Source organism: Geotrypetes seraphini, chromosome 5 (assembly GCF_902459505.1).
Source record: "Geotrypetes seraphini chromosome 5, aGeoSer1.1, whole genome shotgun sequence".
NCBI classification, from domain to species: Eukaryota; Metazoa; Chordata; class Amphibia; order Gymnophiona; family Dermophiidae; genus Geotrypetes; species Geotrypetes seraphini.
In genome coordinates this window covers 250,168,788-250,181,404 of record NC_047088.1, presented here as the reverse complement: position 1 = coordinate 250,181,404, position 12,617 = coordinate 250,168,788, and the positions used below count along the sequence as shown (strand labels likewise).

Genomic DNA, 12,617 nt, shown 5'->3' with positions numbered 1-12,617 from the left:
TCCGTGCCATTATCTAGTTCTCAACTTGCTGCTCTAACTATTTTGTAGACGTGACCATAGGGGTCAACTTTTCAGAATTATTGGGGGTGCTATACCAAATGAAATGACATCTCCCTGGACAAGGAGTTTATTCGATATTGGGGGTACTCAATCACCCATAGAGTTGGGTCCTATGCACACGACTACCCTGTCATTCTTTTCATTGCGTAAGTTCTGTGACCGTTCAGCAGGCCCCTTTGGCAGTGGTTTCCCCTGATTTGAACTTCCATCAATGTTGCAAAGTGTAATAAGCAGTTAGAGGTAGGTTCAAGCAAGCGCACCAAAACTTAAACGTGAAAAATATGGGCGCTAAGCACCAATTCTGTAACAGCAATTGTGTGTGAAATTACTGCTACCGAATAGAGTATAAGTGAGCGTGTATGCTCCTAACTGCAGAAGCAAACACTTACCCTACGTCAAAAGCTGGTGTAAATGGTTGTATCTAAACTTGGCAGTTATGTGCATAAGTGATAGTATTCTATAGCTTACACATGTAAATATAAGACACGCCCCTAATCCATCCATGTGCGTGCCCCCTTTATAGTTTAGCGCTATAGCATTTAGGCGCTAATTGGTAGATTCTATAAGACACGCCTAAGGGTAGGTGCCTAGATCAGCATGCCTAACCAATCTAGACCCTTAACTTAATTATTTAAAAAGCAATTGACACCTGATAATTGGCTTCAATTAACATTAATTGGATGGTAGGCACCTACCACTTTCAGGTGAAGACCTAAAGTAGACGTGGTTAGGGGAAGATAGAGCGCCTGTTTTGGAGTTCGTCGATGGTATTTAGACCAAGAAAACCCTGGTGAAAATACATTGGGCCTACGGTCAGGGCACCTACTGGCACTTAAGTCCACTTCTATAAATGGCACCTAACTTGACACGCGCTAAGTGCCGCATTCCTAGATGCCTAAGGCTTAGGTACTGTTTATAGAATCGGGCCCTAAGTTTATAGAACAGCACTTAAGTGCAGTTAGGCACATAACTTCAAATTTAGTGCCAATTAACACAAATTAATGCCACTTAAGTTCTATTAATAGCACTTAAGGCCAACTGGTACCTAATTTAACAATTAACTAAGGCAAGCAACAGGCACTATTTTATAACTTGCACGCCGAAAGTTGCTTTCTAGTTGGAAATTTGTCCGCACAACTTTGTGTGCGAATTACATCTTTCTAGCGCACTAGAGCAGAAACTGTTACCACGCAGGCATGACGGTTAACTAAATAATCGCAACATGCGGAAAAAGAACTTTTCTTTGCAATTAAGTGCAGCGGACATGCTGAGCACGTTCCCTGTGTTTTGCGGTCAAGGCACGGGAAGTGCAAAAACGTGCCACACTAAGGCCCTCTTTTACTAAGGTGCGCTAATCCGATTAGCACGTGCTAATTGATTTATCTTGCGCTGAACGCTAATGCGTGCATGTTAGTCTATGGATGCGTTAGCGTTTAGCGTGCGCTAATTGGTTAGCGCACCTTAGATAAAGAGGGGGTTAGGTAAACAGCTCTCACAATCTCAAAATGTGTATCACTTGCCTGATTAGATTACTAGGACAGGAATTCTTCACAGGACACGTGTTCTACATTAGGTGATATTCCATTTAAGACTTTGTTTTAATGTTATATTTATAATCTAACATTTTTCTTTCAAATACACATTTTTTAAAACGAAAAAACACATTTTGGGTGGTTCTCTGCATCTGGCATCACAAATTAATATATTGCCACAAATATCACTAGAAGGTTCTTAGTTTTTGGCTCCCTTTTTCCTCTCAAGAGGCAGAAGATGGTCCCTTTTGAAAAACGGGTACCAAAAGAGTGAGGAGGTGCAAGACAAGTTCCTACAATAACCTAGCGCATAACGTACCACAGCACAGCCGGGGCAGGTGTTGCCATTCTCACAGGACCTCTGTCGCGAATGGATCCCGCCACCACAGTTGGCGCTGCACTTGCTCCATGAGCCCCACGATGACCAAAATATCGGCAACGGACAGGGGATGTTTTCATTGCAGAAGCTGAAAAGAAATTCAATCTGTGTTTGAAAATATTACAGTCCTTATCCTATAAGACTCACTAGCCTAATGGCTCATTTCTTATAAACTTGCAGTAAAGAGGCCCAGCACCGACAGATAAACCCTTTCCTTATAAAAAAACAAGCCCAGCCAGCACTAGGAATGCTAGCTGTCCCTAGGACCTAGAAAGCACTGCTGATTGGCTGCTGAGGGCTGCCGTACTTTAAGCAGTCACCTTTCCTCTTTCTCTAGGCCTGAGCAAATCGCCTCTATTGTGCCCAGGTTCAACTCATCCCCCAACAGATAAAGACCCATATCATGGTGTGGCATACCAATTCCTTTTTTCACAGAATATAAAACTACATGGAGCAGCTGAAGTAGCCCAGGCACATCCAGCTGGAACAAAATGCTGCGTGCGTCTGGTAGCGCTATAAAAATAATTCTGATCATTTATACTATTTGATGATATTTTTACTGGCAAACACCCCCCCCCCCTCCCCAACCACCTACAGCCATAGATCTAATTTTTTTGAGGCAGTTTTATCGCTGCACTTTTTCAAGATAAGAAAATCAAAAGTGACAGGAAGTCATGAAAATCGTGTAGCATCATCCATTCATCATGTAAACACATTTTCTCAGGGCAGACTCGGGGAAGAAAGACATCTGCATTTGCATTCTAGTACAAATATCTGAACCAACAGTAGCAGGTATAACAACGCATTAATTGCATGAATAAAATATGCAGTCTGGATTAACCGTTTAGTACAGTGATCTCAAACTCAAAGCCTTTGCAGGGCCGCATTTTGGATTTGTAGGTACTTGGAGGGCCTCAGAAAAAAATAGTTAATGTCTTATTAAAGAAATGACCATTTTGCATGAGGTAAAACTCTTTATAGTTTATAAATCTTTCCTTTTGGCTAAGTCTTAATCATAATATTGTCATTTATAGCTAAAGAGACACATGATCAAGAAACTGTTTTATTTTACTTTTGTGATTATGATAAACAGACCGAGGGCCTCAAAATAGGACCTAGCGGGCTGTGAGTTTGAGATCACTGAGTTAAGGGGAACAGTTAATCTGCTGGCTGGGTTGGAGGGCAGAGGGGAGAACAGGACAATCAAGCCATTGTGACATCACTGATGAGGCTGGCTCTTATTGGTGGAATGAGGCATTATGACATCACAATCTCAGCTCTGCATCCCAGGATACATGGATATAGTTAAGGCAGTGGTCTCCAACTCAAACCCTTTGCAGGGCCACATTTTGGATTTGTAGGTACTTGGAGGGCCTCAAAAAAATAGTTAATGTCTTATTAAAGAAATGACCATTTTGCATGAGGTAAAACTCTTTATAGTTTCTAAATCTTTCCTTTTGGCTAAGTCTTAATAATAATATTATCATTTATAGCTAGAGACATATGATCAAGAACTGTTTTATTTTACTTTTGTGATTATGATGAAAATACTGAGGGCCTCAAAATAGAACCTGGCGGGCCGCATGTGGCTCCCAGGCCGCAGGTTTGAGACCACTGGTTTAGTATGTGTCACCTATCCTAAATGAACGCAGTCTTACTAACCACGCAGGTCTGTTGCTCAGTCTGAACGGTAAATTGGCTTATAGACTCCTTGAGCCGTTCCATTGCTCTGTTCCTCTTTGTATAGTTCTACTTTGTCCAAAAGCAGCTTTTATTTCTCATTAATTTTCCTTATCAGCTAGTCCAGTATTTTAAGTCTGGGACTTCCAAAACTAGTCCTGGTAACCATACAGCCAGTTGGGTTTTTAAGCAGTTGTGTCACTACACTAGACAAAAGTGTTGGGGTGGAGGGCAAGAGACAAACCAAAGTCACATTTTTGCACATCACAACCCTCCCCTTCCTCCCCTTTAAATTTGCTATAAAAGAAATTTCATATGTTCCAAAGGCCTTAGAAACCTCTTTATTTAGTTTCATCCACACAAAGAATAAATATTATTTGATAGCAGCAGTCAATGAATTCTTCCATATGGGAGTGAAGTTTGGAGACATAAGAACATAAGAATTGCCGCTGCTGGGTCAGACCAGTGTTCCATAGTGCCCAGCAGTCCACTCACGTGGCGGCCCCCAGGTCAAAGACCAGTGCTCTAAATGAGTCCAGCCTCACCTTCGTACGTTCCAGTTTAGCAGGAACTTGTCCAACTTTGTCTTGAATCCCTGGAGGGTGTTTTCCCCTATAACAGCCTCCGGAAGAGCGTTCCAGATTTCTACCACTCTCTGGGTGAAGAAGAACTTCCTTACGTTTGTACGGAATCTATCCCCTTTCAACTTTAGAGAGTGCCCTCTCGTTCTCCCTACCTTAGAGAGGGTGGACAATCTGTCTTTATCTGCTAAGTCTGTTCCCTTAAGTATTTGGAATGTTTCAATCCCAGTTCTGTGTAAAACACACCACATTCCCTAACAATGAAGCTAGGAAATTTACCAAGTAGCTTCAGACATGTCTCAAATCTCCCGTTCCTGTCCAAAATCCTGGAAAAGGCAGCTCTTCTACAACTACGGGATTTCATAGAGGAAAAAGATTCCCTCTCTACCTACCAAACAGGTTTTAGAAATATCATAGCACAGAAACAGTCATATTAGACATCATAGATGACTGCTGGAAATTTCTTGATAAAGGAGAAGACGTATTACTGATTCTTTTGGACCTAAGCGCCGCCTTTGACACCATAGATCATTCCCATTTCTTGTCCAGGCTGAAGCATATCGGAATCCATGATGTTGCACCAGGATGGTTCTCCTTCCGAAAAGAAAGATCGCAGAGCGTACCACTGGGCCAGACCACATCCAAACCAAAACCACTCAACTATGGAGTGCCCCAAGGTGCTATACTATCTCCGCTACTTTTAAACATATATGTCAGATTAGTAATTGACATTGGGAAAAAACACCAAATCCAAATCCATTCATTTAACTGACGATAGCCCAACTTTACCTCCTCTGGGCCTAAATTGAATCGAGCAAATAAAAAAACTTCAATGCTGTTTATCCGAGGAGGGGAAAGGGCGGGAGGTGGGCCAACCTAGACCTGGGTGTGCAGCAGGTATAACCAAAACTTTAGGCAGGTTGCCTAGTCGGCACTTATACGTTTTGACTTAGACCAAGTCAAAACAGGTATAAGTGCTGAAAAGGACCACTGAGCTGATTGCAGCTGCTGCAATCAGCTCAGCAGCCCCAGCAACCTGCCTACCCCCTAAAGTAATGATCGCGGCAGGAGAGATGGCTCATCTCCCCTGCCGCGATAGCGATACCACCAAGTTCCGTCAAACTCGGCACTTGACTATCGCTATCGCGGCAGGAGAGATGAGCCATCTCTCATAAGAACATAAGAAGCACCATCTCCGGATCAGACCTTCGGTCCATCAAGTCCAGTGATCCGCACACACGGAGGCCCTGCCCGGTGTATACCTGGCGTAATTTTAGTCACCCATGTCCCTCTATGCCTCTCGAAAGGAGATGTGCATCTAGTTTGCTTTTGAATCCTAGGACAGTCGATTCCGCAATAACCTCCTCTGGGAGGGCATTCCAGGTGTCAACCACTCTCTGCGTGAAGCAGAATTTCCTGATATTTGTCCTGAACCTGTCCCCCCCTTAGCTTCATTCCGTGTCCTCTTGTCCGTGTCACGTTGGACAATGTAAATAGTTTTTTCTGCTCTATTTTGTCGATTCCTTTCAGTATTTTGAAGGTCTTGATCATATCCCCTCGTAGTCTCCTTTTCTCAAGGGAGAACAATCCCAGTCTCTTCAATCAATCCTCGTATTCCAGTTTCTCCATATCCTTTACTAGCTTCGTTGCTCATCTCTGCACCCTCTCCAGCAGTTTTATATCCTTCTTTAGGTTGGGAGACCAATGTTGGACGCAGTATTCCAAGTGGGGTCTGACCATTGCTATAAAGCGGCATTATGACCCTCTCCGATCTACTTGTGATTCCCTTCTTTATCATGCCCAACATTCGATTTGCTTTCTTTGCTGCCGCCGCATTGTGCTGACGGTTTCAGGGTCCTATTTATCAGTACATCCAGGTCATTTTCTTGTTCGCTCTTACCCAGAGTTGCACCTGACATTCTATACTCGTATTCCTTATTCTTGCTGCCTAAATGCATTACTTTGCATTTCTCCACATTGAACTTCATCTGCCATTTTTCTGCCCATTTCTCTAACTGACACAAGTCGCTCTGGAGTTCCTCGCTATCCTCCTGCGATCTGATTGCCCGGCATAGCTTTGTGATCTCACTGGATGTTCCTTCTTCGAGGTCATTGATATAAATATTAAATAGGATCGGCCCAAGTACCGAGCCCTGAGGTACACCACTAGTCACTTTCTCCCAGTCTGAGAACTTCCCATTTATGCCCACTCTCTGCTTTCTGTTCTCCAGCCATTTGCCTATCCATCTTAGTATATCTCCCTCTATTCCATGGCTTTGTAGTTTCCTGAGAAGTCTTTTGTGTGGAACTTTGTAGAACGCTTTCTGGAAGTCTAAGTATATTATGTCCACCGGTTCTCCACTATCAATTTGTTCGTTCACGGTCTAAAAAAATTGAAGTAAATTCGTTAAATATGATTTCCCTATTCTGAAGCCATGTTGACTGGCTTTCATCAGGTTGTGTGTATCCAAGTGCTGGACTATGCTATCCTTGATCAGTGCTTCAACCATCTTTTCAGGGACAGACGTAAGACTCATAGGTCTGTAGTTGCCCGGTTCACCTCTTGATCCTTTTTTGAAAATTGGCATGACGTTCGCTATCTTCCAGTCATCTGGTATCTGTCCAGTTCTAATTGTCAGGTTGACAATGATCAGGGCAGGAGGGAGCCCAAGCCCTCCTGCCCCGCCAAAACCCCATCCGGCTGATCCAATCGGGCCAGGAGGGAGCCCAAGCCCTCCTGGCCCGGCGACTACCCAACCCCTGACTAAGATCGGGGCAAGAGGGATCCCAAGCCCTCTTGCCCCGCGGCACTCAGACTTCATCGGGGCAAGAGGGAGCCCAAGCCCTCTTGCCCCGTGGCACCCCGACTCCATCGGGGCAAGAGGGAGCCCAAGCCTTCTTGCCCCGCAGCACCCGACCATCCCCCCCGCTGATTATGATTGGGCAGGAGGGAGCCCTGAACCCACTACCCCCCACCCCCCGTAAGATACGGGCAGGAGGGATCCGACGCCCTCCTTCCCTCGCCCCCCCCTCTCCCACGAACCCCCAATTGCCCCCCCCAACCTGTGAGACCCCCCACCGACCCCCTCGAACCCCCCACCCCAAATCTCCCTCCCCATACCTTCAAATCATTGGCTGGATGGACGGGTGCCAAGCCCGTCCATCCAGCAGGCCAGCCATCCCAGGAATGGCTGACCTTAGGGCCTGATTGGCCCAACCGGAATAGGCCCTCTAGCCTTAGGCCCCTCCTTTGGGCAAGGCCTTAGGCTTTGGGGACTTAGATGTTTTTTTTGATTATGCCCCTCCACATGCATAAAAAACAGAACTCCTCCGGGTTCATAAATAAAACTGCATATCCCCTCGTCCCCACCTTTCTTGGGGAAATAACACCCTCACAGCCAAAGATAGCATCTGCAGCCTGGGAATACTTCTGGACTCAAGTCTATCGCTCATAGACCATGTCTCCCAAATAGTGTCAACCTCCTTCTACTACCTCCACCAGCTGAGAGCATCCGTGTGTACTTCTCAGATCCTGAATTTGCCCAGTTACTATACACTTTTGTGTTGTCTCGCATGGACTACTGTAATGCATTACTAGTAGGCCTATCTGCCAAAAACCTATCTTGCCTCCAATGTGTCCAAAATGCGGCAGTCCGCCTATTATAAAACTTGAGCAGCGCTAACATCGGTTCATTGTCTGCCTATCAAGAAGCGCCGTATCTTCAAAGCCCTAGTCCTGGCATTCAAAACCTTCAAGAAACTGGTACCAGGTTCTATGATTCCCAAACTACCAATTTAGAACCCAAGCCGACTATTAAGATCCCTGAAAGAAAGATGGCTGTCCCTACCTTCTGGACGCGCCCTCAAAACAGAATCAGCCCATAGGCACGCCTACTCGCACTTCATGCCCAAACTATGGAACTTCATCCCCTCATCTATCACATCTATGGAACTTTAGGAAGGCCTCGAAAACCTTCACAAACCCAGCACTATGAAAAAAGACTACGCCTACATGAACTCAGATAAACTCATAAACTAGGTCATGCCGCTAAGTCCTCACCAAAGCATGTACAGTTAATTAGGGTATTATTATTACTATTTATATACCACTTATATCCTAAGTGGCTTACATTCAAGTATTTTATCATATTTCCCTATCAGTCCCGGTGTTCCGTACCAGCCCATCTTTTAAGAAATATGATATATGTACCTCTTTTCTTTATAGGTCATGCCCTAGCTGTTCTACATTGGAAATATCAAAATATGACTAATTTCAATAAGAGTCAGTGGAAAGTATTCTAATTAGCCTATTACCAGGAATGCAGATCCAGCTTTCAGAAGATAACTGCTTATTTCTCCTCCAGTATGATAGAATTAAAGGAAACAAGAGGATGAATATATACTTCTCCCTCCGAATCCGCGGTTTCAGTACCCATGGATTCATTTATTCGCTATTTTTTTTTTTGGTGGGGGAGGGGAAGAAATGCTGCATCCCGGACTTTCCCCAGACCTTACCTGGTGGTCTAGTGGCGACACGGGGCAGGATTGATCTTCCTAGGCTCCTGCCCCGTGCAGAGCCATCAGCCATTTTGATGACGGCTCTGCATGGGACAGGAGCCTAGGAAGATCGATCCTGCCCCGTGTCACCGCTAGACCACCAGGTAAGGTCTGGGGAAGGTCCGGGACGCAGGAGGGAGGTGGGGGTGGATCAGAGCCAGCCCTAAAAGTTATTTGCGGTTTTTAAAATATTCGTGGCCCGGCTCTGCTCCTAACCCCCGCGAATATTGAGGGGGAAGTGTATTGTCAGCTTTTGACTAGATCCTACTTACCGTTCTTCTCTGCTCTGCCCTACACAAACTCTGCCCCCAAATCTGGGGGCCGGATTACTGCACGATCGCTGCCGGACCTGGAAGCCAATTCCACAACTGGTACTGCATTGAGCCCATGAGGACCATGGTGTCCACGCTCCGTTTCTGTGGAAGCAGGGGAAGGAAACGGGAGAAGTGAGTGGCTCTTTCAGAAAAGCCCATTCTGGCTTTTTCCCTTTCCAAGAATAAACACTAGTATTGGGCAGTGTTTCTCCTTTATTCTTACTGCTCCATGCCACGTTTCATCTTGTCTGGTCATACCAGAGCTGAAATGGTTCTTGAATAGGCTGACTAACGTTTTAAAGAGGAATAAACTATATAATCTTACTAGCAAAGCTTAAAAAATATACCCCCTCTTTTATTAAACTGCGCGAGCAGTTTTTAGCGCAGAGAGCTGCACTGAATGGCCCGCGCTGCTCCCGACGCTCATAGGAACTCTATGAGCATCGGGAGCAGTGCGGGCCATTCAGAGTGCCTCACTGCGCTAAAAACTACTATTGCAGTTTTGTAGAAGAGGGGGGATAGAGAATATAACCAGAAAACAGGCTAAGAGCATTAACAATTATACATATCAATAGAGACTGCACAAGTTTCAGATAGTAGGGGAAAAAGACCAGTGGTGTAGCCCCCCCATGCCCTCCTTGCCACCCTTCCACTCCTTTCTGTCACTCCACACTTGCAATTTCCCTTCCCCCCATACCTCTTTAAATCTTTACCAGTACAAGCAGTTTCTCCGGCCTGCTGCTTGCACCGGCTTTGGTTTTCCCTCTGACGTCACTTCCTGGCCCTGTGACCCGGAAGTGATCCAGGCCGACACGAGTAGTAGGCCAGAGAAGTTGCTTGCATTGATGAAGATTTAAAGAGATACGGTGGGGGAAGGGAGGACATGAGCATGTTGGGTGTGGGAGTGGGGGGGTGGAGAGATGCCGGCGTTCCCACTACGATGGCACTCAGGGCGGTCAGTCCCCCATTGCCCCTTACTACGCCACTGAAAAAGACCTCAGATATCTTGCTCCAAGTCCCAACTTCAAGAGACTGAATATATTTTATCACTATTACAATCTTCAAAAAGAATTGCACCGTTTTCATACACACAATCCCATATCACTCACAATTTATAACCATAACGGTTGAAAAAAAAAGCAACAATCCAGCTGCATTCTTTATCTCGCATTCACAAAAAAGCTCAACAGTAGCCCTGTTTCGCCTCAAGCTTTATCAAGGGCTGAGACGTTAATTATCCATCAGCAGTCTCTACACCTCATTAAGAGATTGCAGCAAATGGCTCAAAACGCAGAAGAAACTCTTGGACAGGCCGCTATATATGCAAAACTGCATTGCCCCACCCTATGGAACTCTCTCCCACTGGAGCGCAGGACTGAATTCTCTCACCCCATTTTCAAAAGAACTGCTGAAGACCTGGCTCTTTAATCATATATACCCCTTCATAAGCGGTTTATAATTGTATTGTTTTACATAGATTATGCATGTTTAATTGCAATCTACCTAGAAACAAGTGATAGCATGGAATAAAAGTGCAACAAATACATAGATAAAATTTAGTCTTCCTTTTCTCCATTTCTTTTCCTCTCTTCTAACCTTTTTAGCTTCATCTGTAATGTGAACAGTGGTATATCAAGCACAATACATTACATTACATTACATTAGGGATTTCTATTCCGCCATTACCTTGCGGTTCAAGGCGGATTACAAAAGGTTAAATTAAAAACAGAGTTACAATGATTAGCTAGTGAGGTAGGTTGTAGATCTTATAGACATTTAGCGGGTTGTTGAGGGTGAGGTGGTTTGTAGTAGAGTTGATAGGTGGTCAAAGTGGAGGTTCTTTTGTTATTATTAGTGAGTAATGGTTAGATTGATCGTCAGTTTTGGTGTTACTAAGAGGTCGTGATGTTATTGCTGTTTCAGGAATTTCTTGAAAAGTGTGGTCTTTATTTCCTTTCTGAATGTCCTATAGTCTGGGGTGGTCATCAGAAGGTTGGAGATTTGGTTGTCCAGTCTTGCGGCTCGAGTGGCTAGTAGGCCGTCGTGTAGTCTTGTTCTTTTTACTTCCTTGATTGGGGGGGGTATGAATGGGGAGTGCGTTTTTCTGTGTCTGGTAGTGGGTGCTTGGATAAGGCGATTGTTCAAGTATGATGGGCTGTCTCCGTGTATGGTTTTAAATAATATGCAGTAGAATTTGAATTGGATTCTTTCTTGGATTGGAAGCCAATGTGAGTTGATGAAGGCGTCCGTAATGTGGTCATGTTTTTTCAATGAGTATATGAGTCTCAAAGCTGTATTTTGGATTGTTTGGAGTTGTCTAATCATAGTTGCAGGGCAAGGAAGGAAGAGGATGTTGCAGTAGTCCAATATACCCAGTATTAGAGATTGTACTATAAGTTGAAATTGTGTTCTTTCAAAGAATTTTCGGACTTGTCTCAGGTTTCTCATGATTGCGAATGATTTCTGAATTGTTTTATTTATTTGCGGTTGCATAGTGCAGCATCTGTCTATGGTCATGCCAAGTAGTTTTATGGTGGTTTGGATGGGATATTTGATTGCGTTTATCTCTAAGTTGGTTGTGGTTTGGATCTTGTCATTTTCGAGAAGGATGAATTTGGTTTTGTCTTGGTTGAGTTTAAGTTTGTGATTTTTCATCCAGGTTGTGACTGTTTCAAGTGTTTGGTGAGGTTTGTCTGTCATGGTAGGTTTGGAATGATCGTATGGGATGAGGATGGTGATGTCGTCCGCATAACTATAGGTGGTTATGCCCAGATTGTCCAGATGCGTTCCTAGAGATGCAGTGTAGAGATTAAAGAGGGTAGGGGATAGTGGAGATCCTTGTGGTACGCCGCAGGGGTTTGACCAGGATTCTGACTTTTCTTTGTTTGATTTTACACTGTAGGATCTGAGTTTTAGGAATCCTTCAAACCAGGAGTAAACTTTATCTGAAATACCCACTGCGTCTAAGATCTGTAGAAGGATGTTGTGATCCACTAAGTCGAATGCCGCAGTTAAGTCCAGTTGTATGAGAAGCATCTTTTTTCCTGTACTAAGGTGTTGTCTGACGGTATCCATAAGGGAGCCTAGTAGTGTTTCTGTGCTGAAGTTTGTTCTGAAGCCTGATTGCATGGGGTGGAGTAGGTTGTGGTCATCTATGTAATTGGTGAGGAGTTTAGCTACTATGCCTTCTATAATTTTGACATATAGCGGAATTGAGGCTATAGGTCTAAAGTTAGATGGGTGGTTTTGTGGTGCTTTTGGGTCTTTTTGGATTGGGGTGATGACGATTTCGCTGAGGTCAGCAGGGAATAAAATAAAGAAATACATATATTGAGCCACCAAACTAGCAGCAGTACAATTACATGGTCAAGTGCAGCCCCTGATCATCCTCACAGAAATAATCTTCCTCATTCTGTAATTTGGTACCAAGTGTGTGTGTAAGTAATTGACCAATAGCACTTGTTCGCATCAGTGGAACCAATAATTGGTTGTTACTCATGTATATGCTAAAATC

At 44.3% G+C, this 12,617-nt stretch overlaps 1 protein-coding gene across 5 annotated transcripts in view; it reads right to left on the bottom strand.

Annotated features, from left to right (window-relative positions):
- Nucleotides 1-12,617, bottom strand: part of SEMA5B (semaphorin 5B) — a 653,562-nt gene that overhangs the window by 47,680 nt on the left and 593,265 nt on the right. For all 5 annotated transcript variants that reach the window (XM_033946987.1, XM_033946982.1, XM_033946985.1 and 2 more), the window contains 2 exons: nt 9,062-9,205; nt 1,912-2,059 (listed from right to left, as the gene is read on the bottom strand). In XM_033946987.1, coding sequence (XP_033802878.1) covers nt 1,912-2,059; nt 9,062-9,205 — 292 coding nt within the window. The remainder of the gene's footprint in view (nt 1-1,911; nt 2,060-9,061; nt 9,206-12,617) is intronic.